Raw genomic sequence first — 25,594 nt, 5'->3', positions numbered from 1 at the left:
GTGTGTGTGTGCATGTGTGCGTGTGTGTGTGTGTGTGTGTGTGTGTGTGTGTGTTTAGGTGACCTTGAGTTTGTCCAAGTTGTGAAGGCAGTGTTTACTTCAGTCATATTTCATAATCCAGTCATTTGTGAATATTTGTCTTTGTAATCAATTATTTCCAAGATGACCCAAGTGTGTATATGTGTGTGTGTGTGTGTGTGTGTGTGTGTGTGTGTGTGTGTGTGTGTGTGTGTGTGTGTGTGTGTGTGTGTGTGTGTGTGTGTGTGTGTGTGTGTGTGTGTGTGTGTGTGTGTGTGTGTGTGTGTGTGTGTTTGTGTGTGTGTGTGTGTGTGCCCTCAAACCATGCCTTTGAAGTGTGTGTAGTTTTTTTTTACATCTGTGCTCATTGTAAAAGCTTTCTCTCTTTCCCTGTCTCTGTTTCTGTCTTCCATCAAGCTGAAGGAAAACTCCCGGAGAACATCACACAGCCGGTTTCTTCTTGATGTTTTCAAACCACAGCGATCTGCTGGCTGGGAAATAAAAACAGATACAGAGGCATTGAGACATCAGTCAGTCAGTGCTGAGAGTCTAAACCAGACTATCATCTGTGTGTTGCCCACATGACGGGAACCGGCCCTATTGTTAGACTCAATCTGAAGAGCACAATAACAAAATGGTTTCAACAAAACAAACAGGAACAATCTGAGTCGATGTATTGAAGTCTTCTTTGATCCTCTGTTTGTCTATCATGTCGTCGGAAGTGATGTTTTACTAAGTCCCTTATGAAAATGATTCTTAGTATTCTTGGCAAAAGGTTCAAAGGTTATCAGGGAAGAAATACGCAACCCCTTTTTGCTGCAATTGTCCATCTTTTGAATATGTTCTTTGCATTTTATTGCCTACTCTTGATGTACCAGTCATTGCTTGATTATAATTCAATGACGTCCTCATATCATTTAAGTTAACCAGTCGTTTATTAACCGGAGATCTTGAATAGTGTGCCGGATCTTTCCACGTTATCTTTGGGAATGGTGGCTTTGCTGATGCACCTGTTGTCAGATGTGCAGAATGGACGTACTTTTGTAAATAGATTTAGTTCTGAAACAATACTGCTTGGATTATTGTAAGGTATCAAATCAGTCTTTGCTAAGCGGTGATGTTCGTCTCTACACATAAGCTTTGGGAGGTTTGGTCTAGGGCTGCACGATTTGGGGAAAAAATGTAATTGCGATTTTTCTGACCGATATTGCGATTTGATTTGCGATATTTGTTTTTAAGCGACCCAACGGAAGTTTATTGTAAAATGCGGCCATATCTCCAGCTAGGAAGGTCGTATCGACGTGCTCCCGTCTCTAGCACCCCCGCAGCCCGAGCTACGAGTGAAAGAACTAAACTTACATGAAACTTCCGTTGGGTTGCTTTAAAGTCAAGCTTCAGTTTAAGATTCACCCTGTGATAGAAACATGTGATGGAGCATTACTAACCTGACTCAGATTATTGGTTTCACCATCTAGGAGAGCTCCATTGGAAGCCATTTGGAAAAGGGCAGGCACTTTCAAAAAAACTTGGCAGGTGATTGGATCAATCTTTCTATCACCTTCTATCATGGGCCACTTCTGATTGGTTAACAATGGCTGGTACATGTGGAGCACAGCACTTCTGATTGGTGTGGATGACTGACACAAGAAGAAAAAAAGAAAAAAGTATTAAAAAAAGGTTTGGAAAGAATTTGCAGGCTTTGCGATTTGATAATCGCGATTTCGATTTAAAATCGATTAATCGTTCAGCCCTAGTTTGGTCCAAAGTAACTACGAGAATTTTTGACTGTTATGCATCAGAGGGATTTATGGTCAAGCACAAGCTGGTAATACTGTACTAAGTAAGGTTGTACATGTCAGATGCATGATGGGTATGCAACATGTTTGACTTGATCATTAGAAACCAGTTTGTGTTTTGCCTGGCTGTGAACGCATTTTGCTGCAATTCTACATATTTTGAATATGTTCTTTTCATGTTATTGCCTACTCTTGATGTACCAGTCATTGCTGGATTATAACTCGTTGACATCCTCATATCATTGAAGTTAATGAGTCGCTTATTGACCGGAGATGTTTTGTTTTTGGACCCTTGAATAGTGTGCAGGATCTTTCCACGTTTCTTTGTGTATGGTGGCTTTGCTGATGCACCTGTTGATAGAAGTGTTGAATGTACGTACACAATACAAAAAAATACAAAAGCAATAGTGCTGGGATTACTTTAAGGCATCTATTCTGTCTCTGCTACATATTCTTATTAAGACATACGCTTTCAGAGGTTTGGACCAAAGTATCTACTCAAGTGTTTGACTGTGAGGGATTTATGGTACTGCCAAACACGGACAAAGTACATTTAGATTTGAAGCAATACTACTAGGATTATAGTAAGGTATCCAATCAGTCTTTGCTAAGCGTTGATATTCATCCCTGCACATAAGTTTTGGAGGTTTGGATCAAAGTATCTAAGAGAGTTTTGCTTCTGAGGGATTTATGGTACTGCAAAAGCTGGTAATAGTTTACAAAGTAAGGTTGTAAATGTCAGATGCATGATGGATATGCAACATGTTTGACTTGATCAATGGAAAGTAGTTTGTGTTTTGCCTCAAAGTAGAAATGAATAGTGGCCTTTTAGCTGCTGAACTGTAACCAAACCTAAATAACACTGTGTGCAGGTATCGTATGAATAGTTTAACATATTGCTGATGGGTGTATTATTCTTAAAAATACTGTCGTTGGAAATCGTTTATTTAAGCTGACAGAAGGCACCTGTTCTCACTTGTTCCCCATCCACTAGTTCTCTGACCATTCGGATTTACATGTTGGGATTCCGTTAGCTCGTTAGCATACAGGCTGCCTGCCATCTGCTGGATTAGCATGCTGGACGTGCTACTTATGTGGTTTATTAAAAAAAACAAGTTGCTTTCACACTTTATCTCGCTAGAAGAGAGTAGAAAACTCAATGTTCAGATATCTTTACTTTATAGTTTATTACAGGAGTACATTTAACAATCACGGTAACAAAAAAAGGAAAGGAAGAAAGTAGACATTCATATTTAAACTAAATGAAACATTTTTCCTGTAAAAAGAAATACAAATATTATGTACAGAATGACATAAGACCAACAGGTGAGAGGAAGGGGACGTGTAGTCGCATGGCACTTAAAACATAGACATACCTCGCAAGTGCTTTCTGTTTTCCATAATTAATATCAAATAAAATGCAGTGATAATAAGTCTGAATAACAAAACAAAAAATAATTATTACAGTTATCAAATCAACAATATTAACATTTTAAACACTGTTTACAATATAACTGAAATACATAACATTCTAAATACATCCAATATTTACCTTCTCATTTAGGCTAAAAACTCTAGATCTGTAATAGAATAAAAAATACCATTTCAAATATCTTATAACAACAATATTAATCGTACAATAACATTAATATTAGGTTATTAGTAGACGTAAATAGCTGATTTTCCACATGGCTTGCTAAAGGGAGGAATATTGTACAAATTAATATACACTATAATCTATTTATGCTCCTTGCTTTCACAAAACGCACATATTTAATCATTATTTGTAATGATTAAAAAAGCACTTGATACAAACTATTGCAATCTAGAACTCTCAAATAGAAAATATACACAAGAAAAGCAGCAAAAAAACTCTATTTTTATATATTTTTTATCGTGAAGAAATCAGTGGTGTGGTTGGTAGAAAGAGTGAACAATCTCTAGCACAGGCAGAATCCATCTGGAATGCTATTGGACAACAGGATTGTCCAATAAGAGCGTGACCCCGCCCTCCCCTGAAAACCTCATTGGTCCTTTCTTTCTCTCTCTCGAGCTTCAGTTCGGAACTTAGAACTCCATCCGGGGGGGGGGGGGGGGTTCTAGAATGTCCGAGAGTTCCGCGAACGAGTCCCAGAGTTCCATGACGAGTCCCAGAGTTCCGCGAACGAGTCCCAGAGTTCCGCGAATGAGTCCCAGAGTTCCGCGAACGAGTCCCAGGGTTCCGTGGCGGGTAGCTTTTTTTCTACGTATCGGAACCAAGAACAAAGTCTTCCTTCTCCGAAAAATATGGAAGTCGCAAAGCTCTGAGAGTCCTGATTGTGCAATCACCTCAAACAATAAATCTCTTCATAGCTAATAAAGTTGCTTAAACCATGGACTTTAAATTTGTTTTGCATTCTTAGCGTTGATTGGAGGAACAGCAAGACAACATGTCACCTTCTCCACACAACTCAAAATGGCTGCACCAAGGAGACGAGAAAAAAATAAAATAATCAGCACACATAAACAAACACAGAATGACAAAGCAACACTCAAGCAGCATGTATGTAGGTTTCTCTCCACTCCATCTTTCCTCCTCCAGTTACTCTCGGTTTCGTGAGGGCGACTTCTTTATCGACTTGTTGCAAGATAAAGTCCGAAAGAGTACAATCTCAACGCAACATCAAAGTGTAGTTTGTGTATCAAAGCACAGGTTCGGAGAGTGTACAAAGCAGACCTGGACCTCATTGACTTTGATTCAGTTACTTTAAAGTGATACCAATTGTGAGTTCAAGTTCAATGCTTCCTTGGTTTGCAGAAGTGCACCGGAAAACCCCCCTGATATGTTTTTGTTTTTGTGGACAGAAAGTAATGAGCTGAAGCTTATCCCACTGTGTGATGCATGGATGGAAGCATTTTAGGAACGTGTACAGATCATTAAGTGTACAGGTGTGCTTTGTGAAATAAAAGCATACAAGGAAGACTAGAAAGAAATTGCCCTCGAATGTTTTTGACCCGTTAAGATATGCACCCAGTATATCCTCTCCATCAGAACTACATGCCTTATTTGTAAGCGATGTCCTTTAACATCTGCTGTTCGATTGGACTAACTCAGCAACACATTGTACCTGTGCTAGGATCATTAATCTGTAAGCTAGTAAACAATTTGAATTCAATGGGAACACAATGATATATATATATACTCTTTTTTAGATTAGCAGATTGCATGAGTTGGATCTTGGTGGTGCCATGGAGAAACTATCAGTCTATATATCCATCTCATTTACCCTGCTCTTAAACTGCTTCACTGCATTTCATTTAAAATATCCTATTCTTCCGTCCTATACCCTGTGTCATCCAAATCACAACCATGTTCTCTTCTTTCAACACTTCATATTCCCAAAAGTACCACCATACTTTTCTTTCTCCCATTGTGCACTACCCACCGTTCTTTTTCAAATTATATTACATAGCTTCTTTTTTTTTTTTGTACATACATTTAGTTTGTATATTTCCTTAAAAAAATACACGGAATAGAGAATAATTAAGAAGTTTTTTGGCAGTTTCTCTCTCAGAGGAAAGTCCTGATCATCATCAGTTGTAACAAGAAAGAGACGAAGACGTTTCTCTTAGTCTGAAAAGGAACCTCCAACTTGGTGGCGGAGGAGAAACAATAAGAACTTATTTATTTCCTTCCTTCAATCTTCTCCTTTAAAGACTTCTGCGATCACTCTCCCCTCGACTCTTCAGCTCTCTGCCCTTCAAACAGTGGCTCCCAGCAGCTCTTCTGACTTGGCCATGATCTCGTTCTGGTTGGAGTCCAATCCGTAGAACTTGACTTTCAGCCCGTCGACAGGGTGGACCACCGGTACCGTGATCACCCGTGGAAAGTCCCGGGTTGCGAGCTCGAATCTGCTGGTGCTGGCCAGCTCGATGGCGAGGATACGGAGAAAGAGGGTCGCCAGTTGTTTGCCGAGACAGGACCGAACACCGCCACCGAACGGCAGGTAGTGGAACCGTCCCTCTTTGTCTTCTCCTCGCTCCTGGCTGAAACGGTCAGGATCGAAGGCGTCCACATCCTTAAAGACGGCCGCGGTGTCGTGGGTGTCCCGAATGCTGTACATCACACTCCAGCCCTTTGGAATTTGGACTCCCTGAAGACACAAAAAAAAAGAAACGCAGATAATGAGCAGGGTTGTTATTTTTCCGAAATCCTGAAACGTCAAACTTGCAATGAATATCTATCGCCGTGACTACGCTTGGTCCTTGGTTCATATGTCCTTACATCTTTGTGTTTAGGCGTAGAAGTTGTCTCAGACTTTCAAATGTCTTTTTTACTCTTTGTATGAACTTCAGATTTAGTGGCTACAGCAGGGGTGTCAAACTCAATTTGTTCGCGGGCCACATCAGCATTATGGCTGCACTCAAAGGGCCGGTTGCAACTTTAAGACTATATAAAAATACATATATAAATATTTAATATCCATCCATCCATCCATCCATCTTCTCCCGCTTATCCGTGGTCGGGTCGCGGAGGTAGCAGTTCCAGCAGAGAGCCCCAAACTTTCTTTTCCCTGGCCACATCAACCAGCTCTGACTGGGGGATCCCAAGGCGCTCCCAGGCCAGAGAAGAGATATAATCCCTCCATCTGGTTCTAGGTCTACCCCTTGGTCTCTTCCCAGCTGGACGTGCCTGGAACACCTCCCTAGGGAGGCGCCCAGGTGGCATCCTAACTAGGTGCCCGAACCACCTCAACTGGCTCCTTTCGACGCGAAGGAGGAGCGGTTCAACTCCGAGTCCCTCCCGGATGACCGAACTTCTCACCTTATCCCTAAGGGAGACACCAGCCACCCTGCGGAGAAAACCCATCTCGGCCGCTTGTACCCGCGATCTCGTTCTTTCGGTCATGACCCATCCTTCATGACCATAGGTGAGGGTAGGAACGAAAATGGCCCGGTAGACAGAGAGCTTTGCCTTCTGGCTCAGCTCCCTTTTCGTCACAACGGTGCGGTAAAGAGACTGCAGTACCGCTCCCGCTGCTCCGATTCTCCGACCCATCTCACGCTCCATTGTTCCCTCACTCGAGAACAAGACCCCGAGATACTTGAACTCCTTCACTTGGGGTAAGGACTCATTCCCTACTTGGAGTGGACAGTCCATCGGTTTCCTGCTGAGAACCATGGCCTCAGATTTGGAGGTGCTGATCCTCATACCAGCCGCTTCACACTCGGTTGCGAACCGATCCAGTGAGTTCTGAAGGTCGCAGACCGATGAAGCCATCAGAACCACATCATCTGCAAAAAGCAGTGGTGCAATCCTTAGTCCACCGAACTGCAGACCCCCTCCCCCACGACTACGCCTCGAAATCCGATCCATGTATATTACAAACAGGATTGGTGACAAAGCGCGGCCCTGGCGGAGGCCAACCCTCACCTGAAATGGGTCCGACTTACTGCCGAGGACCCGGACACAGCTCTCGCTTTGGGAGTACAGAGATTGGATGGCCCTGAGTAGAGACCCCCTCACCCCATACTCCCGCAGCACCTCCCACAGTGACTCCCTGGGAACCCGGTCATATGCCTTCTCCAAGTCTACAAAACACATGTAGACTGGATAAGCATACTCCCAGGCACCCTCCAGGATCCTTGCGAGAGTAAAAAGCTGATCCGTCGTTCCACGACCAGGACGGAATCCGCATTGTTCCTCCTCAATCTGAGGTTCGACAATCGGCCTGACCCTCCTTTCGAGTACCTTAGAGTAAACTTTCCCGGGGAGGCTGAGTAGTGTGATGCCTCGGTAATTGGCACACACCCTCTGATCCCCCTTTTTGAAAAGGGGAACCACCACTCCGGTCTGCCACTCCTTCGGTACTGTTTCCGACTTCCACGCAACGTTGATGAGACGTGTCAACCATGACAGTCCCTCAACACCCAGAGCCTTCAGCATTTCTGGGCGGATCTCATCCACCCCCGGGGCTTTGCCACTGTGAAGTTGTTTGACGACCTCAGTGACCTCCCCCCGGGAGATTGGTGTCGATCCCCCTTCATACTCCAGCTCTGCCTCTAACATAGAGGGCGGAGTTGTCGGGTTCAGGAGTTCCTCAAAGTGCTCCTTCCAACGCCCTAACACTCCATCAGTTGAGGTCAACAACGTCCCATCCTTACTGTACACAGCTTGGATGGTTCCCTGCTTCCCCCTCCTGAGGTGTCGGACAGTTTTCCAGAACAACTTTGGTGCCGCCCGAAAGTCTTTTTCCATGTCTTCTCCGAACTTCTCCCACACCCGCTGCTTTGCCTCGGCCACGGCTGAGGCTGCTGCCCTTCGGGCCTGTCGGTACCTTGCAACTGCCTCGGGAGTCCCCCGGGATAACAAATCCCTGAAGGCCTCCTTCTTCAGTTGGACGGCTTCCCTGACCACCGGTGTCCACCAGGAGGTTCGAGGGTTACCGCCCCTTGAGGCACATAGGACCTTGAGACCACAGCTCCCCGCCGCGGCTTCGGCAATAGAGGCTTTGAACACCGACCACTCTGGTTCAATGTCCCCAACCTCCACAGGAATGCCCGAAAAGCTCCGCCGGAGGTGTGAGTTGAAGGCCTCCTGAACTTGGGCCTCCTCCAGACGTTCCCAGTTCACCCGAACTACACGTTTGGGCTTACCAGGTCTATCCAGAGGCTTCCCCCGCCACTCGACCCAACTCACCACCAGATGGTGATCAGTTGACAATATTTAATATATATAACATAATGTATTATATGACATGATTGCCTCTGCATTGGATTATTTTCAGAAACGGTAATAACTTCATAATTAACTACGTCTGAAAGCAGAAGTCTAGGGCAAATAATTGCAAGTCTCTTCAGTGTGCATGTCACAAAATGATTTAAAAAGAAAAGCCAAATTCTGAAAAAAAAATATATAAAAGTGAAATTTTGGAGAAAAAAAGTAACATTTTGAGAAAAAGGCAAATTGTAAGAAAAAATGCATATTTTGAAGAAAAAAAGGCACATTTGAGATGCATTGTGGGACATGTAGTTTATGGGCAACCTGCTTCTGTAAAATAGCATGTAACCGTATAATAAACATATTATATTCTTTGCAAGCTCTTCTGGGGCCACAGAAAATGAGTCGCGGGCCGGATCTGGCCCCCGGGCCTTGAGTTTGACACCCCTGGGCTACAGTAATCTGTTGGGAAGACAAAAACAAACGCGGAAATTGAGCACGGTTGTTGTTTTTCCCGAATCTGGAAACGTCAAGCTTGTAAGACCAGAAACTTTGGAATCTGGCAAACAATCTGATTTCAGTATGTCTACGAGCATTGGGGAATGTTCTATTATACAAGGCATCATTCATCTTCTAACATACCAGCAAATATATATTGTAACGGAGGTGATCTTTGGGGCCATAGATCTCGGCCTCCGTTACGAATTGTGTAGCTTTGTTGGTGGCGAAATGTATGTAGTGTGTTCATCTGTCTGTGTTTTAGTTTGTCTGTCTCTGTTTGCTGGTTTTATGTTAAAAGTGTTCCCCTTCCCCCATGTCTGTTGCTGTTGATTGTGTTCACCTGGTGCCCTGTATTGTCTCCTCCCCTCCCCCCCCCCCCCCCCCCCCACCTGTGTCTAATTGCTGATTAGTGTGTGTGTGTGTATTTAGGCTCTGTTGCCCTGTCTGTTTTGGGGCTGGTAGTGTGTGTGAGATCCTATTGGCTGGTGACTGTGCTCACGGGAACAGCCAGATTGAGGCTGTGTCCTGTGCTCGAATTTAATAAATGCCCACACCGGGTTGTATTTTTGGAAGTTCTGCCTCTTCCTCCTTACTTGGTCTGGCCGCTCAATTGTCGGCTTCACATATATGACTGTCAATCGTCGTGACTGCACTTTGTCCTCGATAAATATGAACTTAAATCTTTGTGTTTAGAGGTAGCTTCCTCAGACTTCCAAAGGTCTTCTTTATTTTTTGTATGAACGTCAGATTAAGTGGCTACATTTAAGAAGTATTAATAGACTACTCACGTCGAGTTCGAAAGTCTGCATGGCGGTCCGGTAGGCCCCTGAGACGGGGGTATAGAGTCTCAGCACCTCCTTGATGACACAGTCCAGGTACTTGAGGCTCACGATGGTGTCCAGCCCCAGCTCTCCGGGCACAAGGCAGCCATTGTGTAGAAGCCCCCGGACCCTCAGCTCCTCCCTCAGGCGCTCCAGGACGGTAGGGTGTTTGAGGAGCTGCATGATTAGTGAGGTGCTCGCACTGGCCGTGGTGGCAAAGGCGGCAAAGATCAGCTCGATAGTGGACTCCTGTGGGAAGGTGGAGGAGAAAGAAGGTGTGTTAGTGCACTGTTTTGAGAACATGTCTGCTTTGTTTATGATCGTGCAACCACTGAAGCGTTCTTGATACAGCCTCTGAACACATATCGGTTCCTATAACTATTCACCACTCTTGTGGGTAAAGCCAGTCAAATATATTGAAAGTAAAGTGTCATTTGGCATGAGCACACATGTTCACTGAAAACATAACTGCAAGAGAGCATTTGAGTTGACTCAAACTGTATTCTGGCTTTGCTTCTGAGGGGCACTTGAGTAAAGGGTCCAGACAGTGGCCATATTTACTAAAAGGTAATATTGTAAGCTAAAGTTTGAGGGTGAATATCAGCCAAATGTCCAGCCATAGCCACCATTACTTTTTACGCAATATGTAACCGAACATTAACAGTTTTTCACACCCAGCATGTTGTCAGCGGCGTTTTGATTTCTTTTGAACGTATGAAATATTGTGAAGCAAACTCAACCTTGGACCTCACTTTACCTTTGGCACAAAACCATTACCCCACACCTCCTGCCTGCCATTTGTTTCATAATGACCAATACACAATAAAAGTATGATGTTTTTCATTCCTAAAAAGTAGCGTACTTGGAAATATGGAGTTCCAGTCCAATAACAACAGTTGGTGCACTTTGAAGGTAGTGGAATAAATAACACCACCCAAATAACATCATTATGAGCCCCTGATATGCCATCATCAGTGTCAAAACACATCTTTGCCTCCGCCTACTTGAGTGTGTTGTAAATGCTTGCGTCAGAAAAACTGCAGGAGAGTGCTTCAGCATGGGCCCCTGCGACAGGGGCTCCCCAGTTCACTTTGTGTGTGTATTTATATACTGTATGTGTGTGTGAGTGTGTGCGTACAGGAGGCCTCTTTCAGACCCCTAGCAGGGGGAGTGTTGACTTATTTTTGGCCCTGGACTTAACCCAGAAACCACAGTGAGCGAAAAAGAGGCAGCGAGAGTTGAGTTTCCACAGAATTCCTCAGAATTACTTTAATAGGTAAATAGAGGGTGTGCCTGTCTACGAACGTGTGTGTGTGTGTGTGTGTGTGTGTGTGTGTGTGTGTGTGTGTGTGTGTGTGTGTGTGTGTGTGTGTGTGTGTGTGTGTGTGTGTGTGTGTGTGTGTGTGTGATTCTGATTCTGTTACCGTCTGCCTACAGGCATCAACTTAGCATCCCTGCAGTCATATTTTACATATAGCTGTATATCATAAGTTGGTTATGATGCCAAGATGATTTGTAGGAGAGATTATGCTAATTGTGTGTGTGTGTGTGTGTGTGTGTGTGTGTGTGTGTGTGTGTGTGTGTGTGTGTGTGTGTGTGTGTGTGTGTGTGTGTGTGTGTGTATGTGTGTGTGTGTGTGTGTGTGTGTGTGTGTGTGTTCCGTCAGCCAAGACGGATTCCCTTTGGCAGCACTTTGCTAGGTAAACAGTGAGTGTGGTCTATGTGTGTGTTTGTTTGAACACACAGCATCAGAGCGTGGATCTGCGCTGTACGTGTTAACGCTGTGTGATGGAGTGGCTTCTTGTGCGTCTGGCTTCTCTCCAGCACATGTTTGCATCCCCCCCAACCCCCCCCCCGCGCGCTCAGGTGATTTCTATGCGTTACCTTCAGTTCCTGCATGGTGAGCTCTGTGCCGTTTTCCTTGGCGCTCCCCATCAGGACGTCGAGTGCGTCGCTGTAATCCTTCCCCTGGGAACACAACGGCTTCTCTCTGATGGCCTTTTCTATGCTTTTCTGCAGGGCGTCTCGTGCTCGGATACCCTGTGAGGAAAGACATGTTATCATTAGCTACCAACCTTTACACAGACATAGATTGATTTAAACACATCTCATGCTTTGTATGTACCCAAAACACGTAAACTAGCTTTTGGTCCAGACATGAGTTTGTCATTAGATACCTTCCTGGATAGAAGTGGAATCATTAGCTCCCAAACTTTTTACTAGTTTGATTTTAAATCCAAAAGAAGCCAGTTCCACAGAGGTATCGTACACGGATTTACGTACACGGATTTAACGGCAGCATAATGACACAATTATGAGAAACATTCAATCGACAGATACATCTGTACATCAGATTTCTCAAGAGAGCATGGAACGTGTGTGTTACATGTTTTTATCTGATTGTATTTACTTGTGTAAAATGACATTTGTCTGTAGGTTGACTTACAAAATCTGTCAAAGGACTGCAAATGAAAAATAGCCTCTTGGCACATTCACATAAATGTTGATTAGTGTGCACTGTCCCTGTTAAATAAATAATAGTCACGTATGTAATCATTAGCTACCAACCTTTATACAAACGTAGATTGATTTAAACCAATGCTTTGTGTGAACCCAAACCACATTAACTAGTGTGCTTTTGTTCCAGACAGGAGGTTGTCAACACATACCTTCCTGTACCCGCTGAAGGGCAGGTCTATAGGCAGGCTGAAGAGGTTGTCAACAAAGTCCTGGAAAGTGGAGAACAGATGCCTCATCTCCTCCTCCGACACCCTGAATCCCAGCAGCACCCTCACCGCCATCGTGAACGACAGTCTCTGGCTCTCCCTGGAGGAAGAACAACACATTAGGACCTCAATCGTATCTATGGGTAGACCCTGACTTGTATTCACTTTTGCACCCCATCCCTAACGCTGATAACGTTTTGCTTTATTCACAACAGTCTCTTCGTGCGTTTCTTCTTGTAGCAATGAACCTACCCAATGTTTAAGTGCAACCGCAATGACATGTCTATCCCTTATGAATGCGTTTCTACTCTGGACGGTCGGTGTACCTGTAGACGTTGATGGGCTCGGGGTTGGAGCTCCACACTCGAAGACTGTCCTGGATGACCTGCTGGATTTTGGGGAGGTAGGACTCCAAGGCCTCGTGGCTGAACACTTTGGCAAACACCTGCACAGACAGAGCAACAGACACATCGTTTCAGATATACCGAAACAGATCAACAAGGACTTTCATGGAATGATCATTAAGTTGTACGACTTGGCACAAGCATTTTTAGAGACATTTCTTTGAACGAGTGCAAGCACGGTGTGGGAAACCGTGACTGACAGCGTGTATGAACAGATGGCAGAGGGCTGTGATATTTAAATGAACGCTTTCATCACATGAACTAAAGTCAATGTTTATTCTATATAACACACTTTCATTGAGTGCCCATCATCATTTGACATGTGCATTATTCAATGACAAACAACTTTTGATGGCAAGTCACTTACTCAGCTTTCACTCGTGCTGAAATGTTGATTCTTGGATTAAGGTACCCCCCCCCCCTCTTTTTCCCTTCTGTCACATCTCTGACACATTTTCTAATCCGTTTCGCTCGCTCCCGAATTATACCTAGACAAGACTTTCCATCGTGTATTCATTTCCTTATTCGTCCCCCTCCCCTCTTTACAGAGACGTATACATTGTGGAGGTTTTCCCCTGTAGTCAGCAGAAGCAGAATGACAGGCAGAAAGAGCAAGAGAGAAGGAGGGGGGAGAGTTAAATATTTCCTGGCTGTTCAGAGTATTTCTTAGTAGGAATCAGTCACCAGTCGTCAGTGTTGTTTGGACAAATAACATTCCTTCTGATTTACCCTCCAGAAACAGTCTTGAAAATGATTTAGAAGCGGAGAACATTGAGTAGACTGGACACGAGTCAGGTTATATTAACACAGTCATAATCCATTGAGTTATACGTGGATGAAATGTCAGCTTTTAGTCATGAGCACGAAGAATTTTAGCAATGATTTGTTGAGAGGGTTGAGCTGTAGAGGACTTCAAGTTAAGTTACTATTCTAGGTTCTATCCAATCAGTGATCACAGGAAGGACATGTAGAGCAAGCTAAGCCACTGGTACACATGGTTTGTGTTATCTGCGCAGCGAAATGAAAATACTTTGGAGATAAAAACTTCTCTCTAACGATCTGGTGTATCAATTAACTTTTGCATTTACATTATGTCCGTCCGATTACTTTTTAACGTTTTTGTTTATTTAACGATCTCCCTCACATTGTCCAAACTCATAATTGCTTCCCGTCTGCGGTTTTTCTCAATTTGTTTTATGGGTTCTTTTTTATGGCTTTTATGAAACATGCAGATAAACTACGAATTAACCTTTTAGAAGAACCGGTACTATAACCCTAACCATGCAGAAGGAACACACTTTATTACTTATCTGCAATATGTTCTCAATAAGGTAATCCATTGAAATGGCAAGGCAAAGTGTTCTTGCTTGTGTTCACAGAGACATAATGGAGTCTCAGAGGAAATAAAGGAGCTTCTAGAAGGATTTGAGCCCAACATGTGGTTCCTGAGGTCGATGCTTCAGCCACTAAACCATCAGTTGGGCGCTCGTACTTTTATTTTGTCCTCCACCTCATTTTCCTCTTATTCCAACTTCTCCTCTCGCCCTTTTTACATCTCTCTCTCTCTCTCCCATCATCCCTTCAAACCCTGCTTCCCTCCCTCCGTCGCCCTCAGTATGAATGAACAATAGTCCACTGAGCTGGTGCTGTGTGTGTGTGTGTGTGTGTGTGTGTGTGTGTGTGTGTGTGTGTGTGTGTGTGTGTGTGTGTGTGTGTGTGTGTGTGTGTGTGTGTGTGTGTGTGTGTGTGTGTGTGTGTGTGTGTGTGTGTGTGTGTGTGTGTGTGTGTGTGTGTGTGTGTGTGTGTGTGTGTGTGTATGTGTGCATTACATTGTATTGGGTGTATATATGCTGTGTGTTAGGGAGTGGTTAGTGCAGATCACAGGGCGCTCTAAGACGTTAGCAGCACTACATTTCCTCTGCTGCCACACCCTGGGGCTGTTGGTCCCAGATCAGCTTACATGACCTGCTCTCCACCCCTCGACCACAGGGGATTACACACACTATCTGACCTCAAGGCTGCGGAAACAAACACAAGGCTGTCCCTTCTTCGTTTGTGCTGAATAAATGCCAACATATGATTGGCTTGTCACCATGGGGTCATCCATTGGATAAGAACTAGGGTTAGGCTTTTGGACACCCCTGTTTTGGAATTGGATGAAACTTGGAGGCATTTGGAGGCTTTTAGTATTTAAAAAATGACATTGATTGTCCCATGACGCTAACTATGGTCACACGGTAATACCAAGTTTCATATTTGGTGGATTGGCTCGAAAAAAGGACGTCTACTCGTGTCATATTTGTTTGTCACTTTGTTGGTTGCTTAGTCAACCATTAGGTTGGTTGAATCAAGTCATGTCTTACGAGCCATTGAACTGATTATATAGTCCATCAGTCACCTCTTTCTATGGTTACGCGGTCAGTTTCGGTGCGCTGTTTGAGATTTAGTGGGCTATGAAATCATTTATTTTTGGAGGTTTCTTCACAAAATTGACTGGTTAATCCGTCATTTCATAATTGAATTAGTTTCCAATCAATTGCCTGTTCACGTTAACGGGGTTTGAAGCCATGACTCAGCTATGTATCTGTTCCTGAGCCAGCTGTTTGTTGATCACTCGCCTGAGGGCTAGACGAACATAATACAGAAAGATCAGGGGAATATCGGCTAAGCCAAAAGAGAGGTTGTCTAACGTAGTGAATTTAGCCATTTAACCCGTCTGCACTGGATTATGCATAATTGGTCAATTTGAGCGAGTGCTTTGCCTATTCCTACACACACAAACACACACACACACACACACACACACACACACACACACACACATACACACACACACACACACACACACACACACACACACACACACACATTCATAAATAGCCGCAGAGCTACTGTGAGTCAGTCAGTCGCCGTGTGTGTGTGAAGGGACGCCAAGACTGAAAGGTAACTACAGGTCAGACTAGCACACACTCACACACACACACACACACACACACACACACACACACACACACACACACACACACACACACACACACACACACACACACACACACACACACACACACACACTATGGTATCTATCTTCATGTTTTTATATGCCGTGTCACTCTGGGACAGGGTTGTTGGGTCATTTTGCTGCACCACAAAAACGTGACTGTCTTCTGAAGCCTGCAGCGCAAACACACACACCCAGACTCTCTCACACACACACACACACACACACACACACACACACACACACACACAGACACGGTCGTCCTAATAACGTCCATATGTCTTAAATTATGTGAAAGTGCTGCGAGCTGCTGGTTCCACAGACATGTAAAGACTCCTTTATTCTTCTCTCTCTCTCCTTCTCTCTTTACTCCCACCTCTTCCCGTCTCTCCCTGCCCCTTCTTCCTTTTTTAAATACGTTTTATTCCTTTCTCTTAGTCAAACAAGCAGTCCATACGTCCGTCTCGATCATCACCTCGAATCGGAAAGGATTTGCTTTGTCTGCGAGTTTAAGATGAAAAGGTCACCAAATTTACTCATTCACATTCATTCAGCGTGCTATTGATCTAAAGGCATGTTAACAGAACTACACCTTGTGTTCTTTAACATCCACAAACATTTATTTAATGCAGAGAAATAACGCAAAACTACCTCAGGTGCTCCATTAAAGTATATCAAAGTAACTTGAATAGCTATGTATCATTGCATTACACCAATACGTTGACTTTGCATTCATCAAACATCATTACTTCTGTGTTTTCTCGGACTATTACGTCCAAAATGAAAACAAAACATCCGCTGAACTGCAGGCTTTTTTATTGCAAATGAACACTAACACAGTTTAAATGTTGCCGCATGTTCAACTCTACATATAATACTATATTTACACTCCACGACAATTCACTAGTCATGTATATTTTTGTATTTAAATGTGACTTTAGTGACTGGTTATACTGAGTAAAGAGGGGGTAGACAGCTAAGCTAGAAATGGCAGTGCCCTCTACTGGTGATGATCAGAAGCACAACACACACACACACACACACACACACACACACACACACACACACACACACACACACACACACACACACCATACTTGCCAACCTTGAGAACTCAGAAAACGGGAGCATTTCAAAACCACCGCGAGGGGGGTGGGTGTGGATCGCCGGAGCTGTTAGATTAACATTAACATGCTTATTGTAGTGCAATGCCTTGCTGTCTGTAGCTCCTTGATGGAGACTATGTGTGGGCTGGACCTGTATTTTACAGGAAAGGTGTGAGCAGATTAGAGTTGTCGGTTCTTGTTCTGTTTTCTGTGACAATCTTCCTCACCATGCTGAAGACCCTCTCAGACGTTCAGTTGCTCGCGCTACTAAAGAGACGCGCTACCATGGAAACCAAACAATGGTGTATTTGAAGTCCGAGTGGAATCAGTCGTGAGTAAATCTGATTTTGTCAGAAATCGGGAGAAATGTGACCCCGGGAGGAAACCGGGAGAGGGGCAATGAAATCGGGAGTCTCCCGCGAAAATCGGAAAAGTATGACACACACACACACACACACACACACACACACACACACACACACACACACACACACACACACACACACACACACACACACACACACACACACACACACACACACACACACACACACACCTCTTGTTTAAAGCACCACTACATTGATGGCTGTCCTTTATTTCTCCCTGATTATCAGTGCGAGAGTAGAGAGGAAAAGGAAAACCGGCCTGCATGTAAACCAGTCTGAAATAAAACAGGTTGAGGATGTCGGGTTGAACGTGACACTTAAATTGAGGCAGATGGCAATTCAAATACCACCACATGTCCTTTTTTTTAAAATTCCTTTCCAATCTCCCCCCCCTCTGTTTTCCCCGCCTGTGTTTCTCCTTTTCCTAAATTTAGGGATAGGGGGACGGTTCCAGAAAAAGAAAAACAAGGGGGGGAAGGAAAGTGTGGAGAGTTTGTGCAGCGGAGGAACAGAAGAGAAATAGTGAGGTATGTCAGGAGGGTGAAAATAAAGCGCTGGCTGCCACTGTCAACATGCTGTATTTGCATGAGTGCGCCCAACTTGGATTCTCCGTGTTGTTTCAGTTTAGAGCGACATTTTTCCACTGCAGGTCATGTGGGGCTTACTGTTACTGTTTACTACTTCACCTTTAAAGGTAGGGTATGTAAGTTGGAGAAACCGGCTCGAGATACACTTGTTGTTATATTCCATGGAATGCTCTTAACATCCCGATAGCAATGAATATCTGAAGTGCTCTGACAAAAAATCCATAACAACATGTCATCTGTGGAAGCCGTGGTGCTGTAAAAAGCACGACCAATCGTCTGAGCCGGCTAAAGTAACTGGATGGCCTACCTGCCTGTCAGCCTTCCATCTGTGCACAAACTTATCTCGTGCCCTCATTGGTCATGTGCGCGTTCCTGTGTGTTGGAGGAGGGGCTCTGGAAGGAAGTGGCAGATTTTCTCCGGTCGTGTATTTTCAAATTCTAGCGATCTCGAGCCGGTTTCTCAAACTTGCATACCCTACCTTTAAAGTGTGTTTTGCTTGGAAAGCTAATGTAAGGGTCCTTAAGCATCAAATCTGAATCCTGTCAAATGCCAGTGTTTCTTTTCTGCTCTCCATTGTTTAAATGCAAGCAATATTGATGGACTTGAATCTGGAAACGGATCCAAAAAGTATATATTTCGGTTCATGCAGATTAGCCAAAGAAGCCTCAGGAGTTTGGGGTGTGTGACATTGCTATTGTCATTTCCTTGATAGGAGTGGAGTTTCAGTGTGTTTTGTCAGTTCGTATTGCCTGGCAAGCTAGACTAAGGGTCCTTAATAAGCAAATATTATGATTATCGGAGAGTAAGTAAGGACAAATGTCACCTCAGAAGAAAATAGTCCTCGGATACAATCCAACAATAAAAGGATCTGAATAATGTAAAAAATCCCTCTGTTCTTTCTGCCAATGTTTCAAGAAGACTCCATGGTTTAAATGCAAGCCATATTGATGACTACTGTGAATGAGATTGGACTTGAATCTGTAAACAGTTCCAAAGAAGTATTTCAGTTTCCCAAAACATTAGTGTGTGACATTTGCTTTTTGTAACTCCTGCTATTGTCCTTTCCTTGATAAGAGAAGAGAAGTATTTTTTTCTGTCACATAGGCGTTGAAATTGAGTGCAGAAAGAAAACGTGTTAATCAAGACTGAAGCTTTAATCAGGCGGAAACAGTGATAAAATTGAATAAATACATTTGCTTGGAGTTGTTTGTCAGACACTTGGATGCTGTGTGAGTCCTGTTTGGCCCCATAGTGGAAAAGCAGTGTCCTTCCTCTTAGTTTCCTAGCCTAACACTGGCTTGTATGGAAACTGGCTGGCTCTGTCGATCCACCAAAGGCTAATGTTCTGGGTGAAAAATGTTTTTCCGAAAGAAAAACCACAACGAGGGCAGACGCACGCACCGTTCTTCAGTTCTGGTCCACTGGGTCGGACAGTAAGCTGGTCGCTCTTTTCCTTTCTTTCCAGTCGATGTTTCGCTTCTACTGTTGGCTTTTATTTGACTGTGCAGAAAACAGGATATTGAGCTGCCAAACACAAACACACTCTCAACCAAATATGACAACTGCCCTCTTTGCCATTATCTCTCTCTCTCGTTGTTCTGACGATCAGATATCCTGTTCAGCAAACCTCACACTTATCGATCTGCATACACATATATAGACTTAAATAAACTAATGTGAATGTTTTTTGCACTTTTTTGGTTCATTTTCCAGGACACGACTCATACTAACTTTCTCCCTCTTCTTCTGTTTCTTCCAAACAAACTTAAACATGTATTTAAAGACTTGAAGGAAATGCAGACGCTTGCATTCAAACTGGATGAAATGTGTCTTGAAAAGAAGCCGATACAGTCAAACTCTGTAATATAATACCTCATCCCTTGACCTCTATGCGGAAAACCTCTTTCCTTTTGCCTCACCAGGGGTCAGGGGTCAGGGGTCATGGGCAGAATCACAGGCACTTCAGAAGTATATTTAATTCGACTATAACAAACATTACTGACCATATTCTCCTCTATGTTACTGGTGGGGTTGAGAGCAGTGGAGGTTCAGGTGTGTGTACATACTATGCTTTCGTGTGTGTGTGTGTGTGTGTGTGTGTGTGTGTGTGTGTGTGTGTGTGTGTGTGTGTGTGTGTGTGTGTGTGTGTGTGTGTGTGTGTGTGTGTGTGTGTGTGTGTGTGTGTGTGTGTGTGTGTGTGTGTGTGTGTTGGGCCCCCACAGAAAGCCCCTCTTTGTGCTGTGTTGGAGGCAGCCTTCCTAATCAGGGGTCATTACATGAGGTTAGTGCGGGGGTCTCCAGAGAGGAGAGGGGATCAGAGCCTAGATTAGACCCAGCCGACCCCTCACTTTCCACTGGCAAAAAAAAAAGATATTGATAATAATAATAATCTCCCGCCTTCCTCTCTCCTCCCTGCTGAGAGAGACAAACTACAGACTGACTCACACTAACGTTTCTGACATTTGTATGGGTGTGTTCATCTGTGACTTGGTGTGTACGTGCTTCAAATGTGTGTGTGTGTGTGTGTGTGTGTGTGGGGGGGGGGGGGGGGGGAAAGAGAGAGAGCGAGTTAGGGAAGGTATGTGCCCCGGGGATAACGGATAATAGGAGGGAGAGGTAAGTGGCTGATTACCTGAAATGGTCCTGGCACGGAAAAGAGAGACAGCAAAAGGAAGCAAAGAAAGACATGAGGTCAAAAAAGGCTCTCGAGAAAAGACTGAGAAGTAAATAAAGAAAGAGAGATATGTATATTATAGTCAGAATATCAGAGGAACTGGGAAAAGGCGGTGGAGATAAGAAGCTAAAAAAGGAAAATGGCGACCTAAATAACGGGTGATTCTCTCTCCCTCCATGTAAATGAGGGGAGAAAGGAAGAGATGGAGGGTCCGTTCTCACGCTTCAGTAGCCAGGACGCTGCTGATAAGACGGTATAGCTTTACACTGATACTCTCTTTCTGTGTGTGTGTGTGTGTGTGTGTTTGTGTGTGTGTGTGTGTGTGTGTGTGTGTGTGTGTGTGTGTGTGTGTGTGTGTGTGTGTGTGTGTGTGTGTGTGTGTGTGTGTGTGTGTGTGTGTTTGTCCTACCTCGTTGTGTAGCAGAAGACTCCAGTGCTTTTGACAGTGGACACCTTTATCTAAGTGCATGTGTGTGTGTGTGTGTTTTTGTATCTGTCTCAACTGTACGTTACATAGCGTCTTCAAAACATGAAATCGATTTCTGTGAAATGTTCCACAGTATATGGTATCTAGTACGTATTAATAACTACAAACTTTATGATAAATAAGCTTCAAAACGTATAATGGTGCGGAAACATTATACGGAATTTGTGCGCAAATACCGTTGTGTTTGTATCGAACAAAAAAAGACCAAGATTTAAACGTTGTTCGATCTGTCTTTGAAGCCAACATGGATGATTCTCGATCAAAGGATCAGTGGAATATACCCAGTAAGAATTTGCCTGACTTCGACAGAAAAGAACGACCTTTTGAAGGGTTCATTCATTCATTCAACAAATGCTTAATTCTCTTCCCGTCCCCTCGTAAGAAACACCAATCCCAACGTGTGTATTTGAGTATCTAAGGATCAGTGGAATATGACTTCTAGGGAAAACAACGACCTTTCATTCATTCATGAAATGCTTGTCAAAGAAGACGCTTGATACCATGTGTACCCTAACCCTCGTAAGAAACACCACTCCCAGCGTGTGCAAGATTTAAACTTTGCTCGATATATCTTTGAACCCTACATGGATGATTTTCGATCAAAGGATCAGTCGAATATGACTTCTAAAGGTCTTTTGAAGCGTTCATTCATTCATGAAATGCGTTGACATTTCTAACTTGATTTGACCATTGAAGTATTATCGTATCGTATTAATACAATTTTTACCCTAACCCTTTGAAGAAACGACAATCTCAGCGTGTGCATGTGTGTGTATTTGATAATCTGGTTGTTTCCTGACCTTCCTCCTCTTGCGGTGGATGTCTCCGATGCTGTTGGCCAGAGAGTTTGGTCCCAGCAACGTGGCGGTGCTCTGAGGCCAGTCCGTGGTCACCAGCGTGTGTTCGCCCATCAGAATTTTACGCACGTTCTCTGCACCCGTCACTCGGATCAGAGGCCGGCCGAGCAGATGGGTCTTGAACACGTTGCCGTACTTCTGTCTCCGTGACGAATGGAAACCCGAACCCTAGGCGGAGAGAAGACGTGAATATTAATCGTTGAGTTGAAAGGGTTTCAACGAGTACAAAGAAGTGCTGGATTATTCAAGAGATGTGGGGTAAAAATAACTTTCGGAGACAGTTTCAACTGGATACATATATTAACGTGAAGAGGGTAGAAAGGTTATCAGTCACTGGTCACTGGGATGAAAGACTAATGGACGAATTATTAATGCAAACCAAAACGATAGACGGAGATGACGTTAAAATGTCAACATGTAACATTTTTAAAGAGATTGAGGGTTTGATTACTAATCTACTAAGTGTGAGTGTGGGAGGGTTAATTATCAAGACCAAAAGTAGCTTCATCGTCAATTGATTTCTGGTATTCAGATCTCCATTTTTAAGCCTATCCATCTGACGCTTTTTCATTCTTTAATCCCACAAAGTCTGATACGAATTACTGTCATTCACACGGCTTATTCACTTCATAAAAGTCTGTATTTACACGAGAAGATACACAATTAAGTCTTGGAAGCTTTAAGAAAGCGATGAATTGCTTGTAAAGGTTGAGTAAGACTTTAAGGAAATGATATGAGTTTTGCTGAAAGGTGGAATTTCCCTTTACCAGCAGAGAAAAGGTGTGAGAGGAAATCCCCAAACACTTCAGCTGACGTTAGAGAAACACTTTTCTTATCCCTTCAGTAAATGGAGATCCCAATCATCTCCTTACAAATGATTCGATGTCTTGATCTTGACCTTTCTTTTGCTCAATTGGAATCAGGAAAAACGTGCCAGAAGTGTGTAAAAGAAGGACTTCTCCGAGGTCTGCTTGCTTTTGCTTTCTGTTCCTTTTTAAGGATGCTTTGTAAAGCTAGACAATCATCATCATCATCATCATTCTCCTCTTTCTTCCCATCACATCTTACTAAAACTCACTCTACAAGCCGCCAAATGACGCCAACAGTATTTTGCGAACCAGACAGAAAAGTGACCAAAACCTTTCAAGTTTAAGCTCTGCAGCAATTCTTACGACTGATTTTTAATGCTTGCTATTACTTTAAAGGAGCCTTTAGGACCTGACCTTCTCCCCAGCTTTGATCTTCACCTCTAAAAGCTCTCAGAAAGTATTTTCTCTCTCTGTGGTTTGGGGCCCAAACAGACGTTTTCTGCTGAGCCCCCACATGCTAAAAGTTACTGATGTTCCCAACAGAACTGCAGATGTTTAAGAAGCCCCGTATAAACACCAGGTTAATTCAATGAAAGCTGATTCAGCATGCCTTCAGGACCTGATCTGAGTTCAGATTTAACATCGACCAATGAAGAGGTCAGGACAAAGGTTCTCCAAACAACTTCAAGTACAGTAAATGTGATATGGCATCAAGATAGGAAAGGAATATAGGATCAGATTTAGATGTGTTCCCTGATCGATTGCAGCCTCCGTTTAAACGTCAATCAAAAGTACCAAATGAATGATAGACAGGAACTTTACAGACAACCCAAGAAAGAAAGCCAAAAGGCACAACAAGGCCATGACATCCCAACAATCATTTGTGTATTCGCCCTCTTTACTCAAATCTGCTCCAACATTTGATGGGTTCGTCCTTCCCCCATCTTCAGCCTTTCAACGAGTTTTGTTGAAATGTGGCCAGTCGTTTTGATGTTATCTTGACTATTATCACAACTATGACATCCTTGGTTGATGCTATCAGAGGGGGAAGACCAACAATGACAGCTGATATTGAGGAAATGGAGCACAGAATTATCAAAGGAATTAGCGTTTAGCAGTGGATGCTAAACTTCACTTGCTACTTTTTACAAGTTGTCCGGATTTCTCGCTGAATACCTTTCAGAAAAACATTTTGGCTCAATTTGTTCCACTCGGACCCACTAGAAGAAGCCGTACAGCCCATTTCCGGGCCCTCCCGCCACAGTTTGAGCAGCCTGGCTGTCAGTAAACCCCAGAGGAGCGGAGCTGGAGTCAGTTAGCGATCTGACCCGAGTTCAGCTTTGACGCTGACCTCTAAACGGTCCGGGTCACGGCAGAGCGAGAGGGAGCCGACCCCAGAACTGTAAATGGGCTGTTTGAGTGAAAAGAATATATATCAGCCTGAGGGCAGCTTACTGTGTTACACACACACACACACACACACACACACACACACACACACACACACACACACACACACACACACACACACACACACACACACACACACACACACACACACACACACACACACACTGGCAGACAAACACATCATTCACACACACACATACAGTAAAAACACACATGCATGTTTGGCTACACACATACTGCAAATTCATAAAAACGTACAAAAAAAACTGTGCAAACAAACACGCAGAGGCCTAACTGCAAATTGCCGTGACAACACTAACTGGTTTGACCCCAGTTTACTCCTGGGGAAAGAGCTATGTACGACTATGAAGCACACACACACACACACACACACACACACACACACACACGGGTGACATATGTAAACATACGCGCCAGAGAAGCAGTACTATGAGTTGCTGTAAAACACTTTAGTCCCACATGTCTCTCATTTCTGTATTTTCTTCGAGTGCTTTTTAAAAAAAAATATGTGTGTAAGCAAACTTTCCTCTTAATTTTTTCCCTTTTATTCAGAAGGGAATTCACATTAGGAGCTACTGTAACCCTTAGACTACTGGAAAGCCTCCGTATGTGTGTGTGTGTGTGTGTGTGTGTGTGTGTGTGTGTGTGTGTGTGTGTGTGTGTGTGTGTGTGTGTGTGTGTGTGTGTGTGTGTGTGTGTATGTGTGTGTGTGTGTGTGTGTGTGTGTGTGTGTGTGTGTGTGTGTGTGTGTGTGTGTGTGTGTGTGTATGTGTGTGTGTGTGTGTGTGTGTGTGTGTGTGTGTGTGTGTGTGTGTGTGACGTGTGTGTGTGTGTGTGTGTGTGTGTGTGTGTGTGTGTGTGTGTGTGTGTGTGTGTGTGTGTGTGTGTGTGTGTGTGTGTGTGTGTGTGTGTGTGTGTGTGTGTGTTCAGATGTGTGCAGTAAGTGTGTGAATGCAGAGCTCTTTCTGGGACTAATTTTAGCAGGTAGTTTGTTTCCTGTTGGAGACACACCTCTCACAGCAGTGTGTGTGCACAAACATCGCTTCATATTTCTCAGCTTCCCACTAAAGCTGCAAACATATCCTCAGTGATTCAGGTTTAATCTGTGGCCAGTGAACACGTTTAATACAATAACATGTAAGTAACAGAATCTAAGTAGCTGATACGAGTCCTTCAAAGACTATAGCTTTTGGTGCACATTCAACATCTGTTCTTATTTCTTCTTATCTTTATCACGTTTGTATCATGTGGATCGTACGATTAATACCCGCTACTGTCTTTATGAGTTAGAA

At 43.7% G+C, this 25,594-nt stretch overlaps 1 protein-coding gene across 1 annotated transcript in view; it reads right to left on the bottom strand.

The window, feature by feature from the left end:
* Positions 1-2,982: 2,982 nt before the first annotated feature.
* Positions 2,983-25,594, bottom strand: part of cyp26b1 (cytochrome P450, family 26, subfamily b, polypeptide 1) — a 38,001-nt gene continuing 15,389 nt past the window's right edge. Inside the window, exons 2-7 of the mRNA XM_079672383.1 lie at positions 22,006-22,230; positions 12,889-13,007; positions 12,506-12,662; positions 11,721-11,876; positions 9,804-10,085; positions 2,983-5,947 (exon numbers count right to left, since the gene is read on the bottom strand). Coding sequence (XP_079528509.1) covers positions 5,555-5,947; positions 9,804-10,085; positions 11,721-11,876; positions 12,506-12,662; positions 12,889-13,007; positions 22,006-22,230 — 1,332 coding nt within the window. The 3' untranslated portion in view covers positions 2,983-5,554. The remainder of the gene's footprint in view (positions 5,948-9,803; positions 10,086-11,720; positions 11,877-12,505; positions 12,663-12,888; positions 13,008-22,005; positions 22,231-25,594) is intronic.

Source organism: Notothenia rossii (assembly GCF_949606895.1).
Source record: "Notothenia rossii genome assembly, chromosome: 3".
Classification (NCBI taxonomy): Eukaryota; Metazoa; Chordata; class Actinopteri; order Perciformes; family Nototheniidae; genus Notothenia; species Notothenia rossii.
Note: the sequence above shows the minus strand (reverse complement) of the source record. Positions and strands in the feature narration are given on the sequence as shown.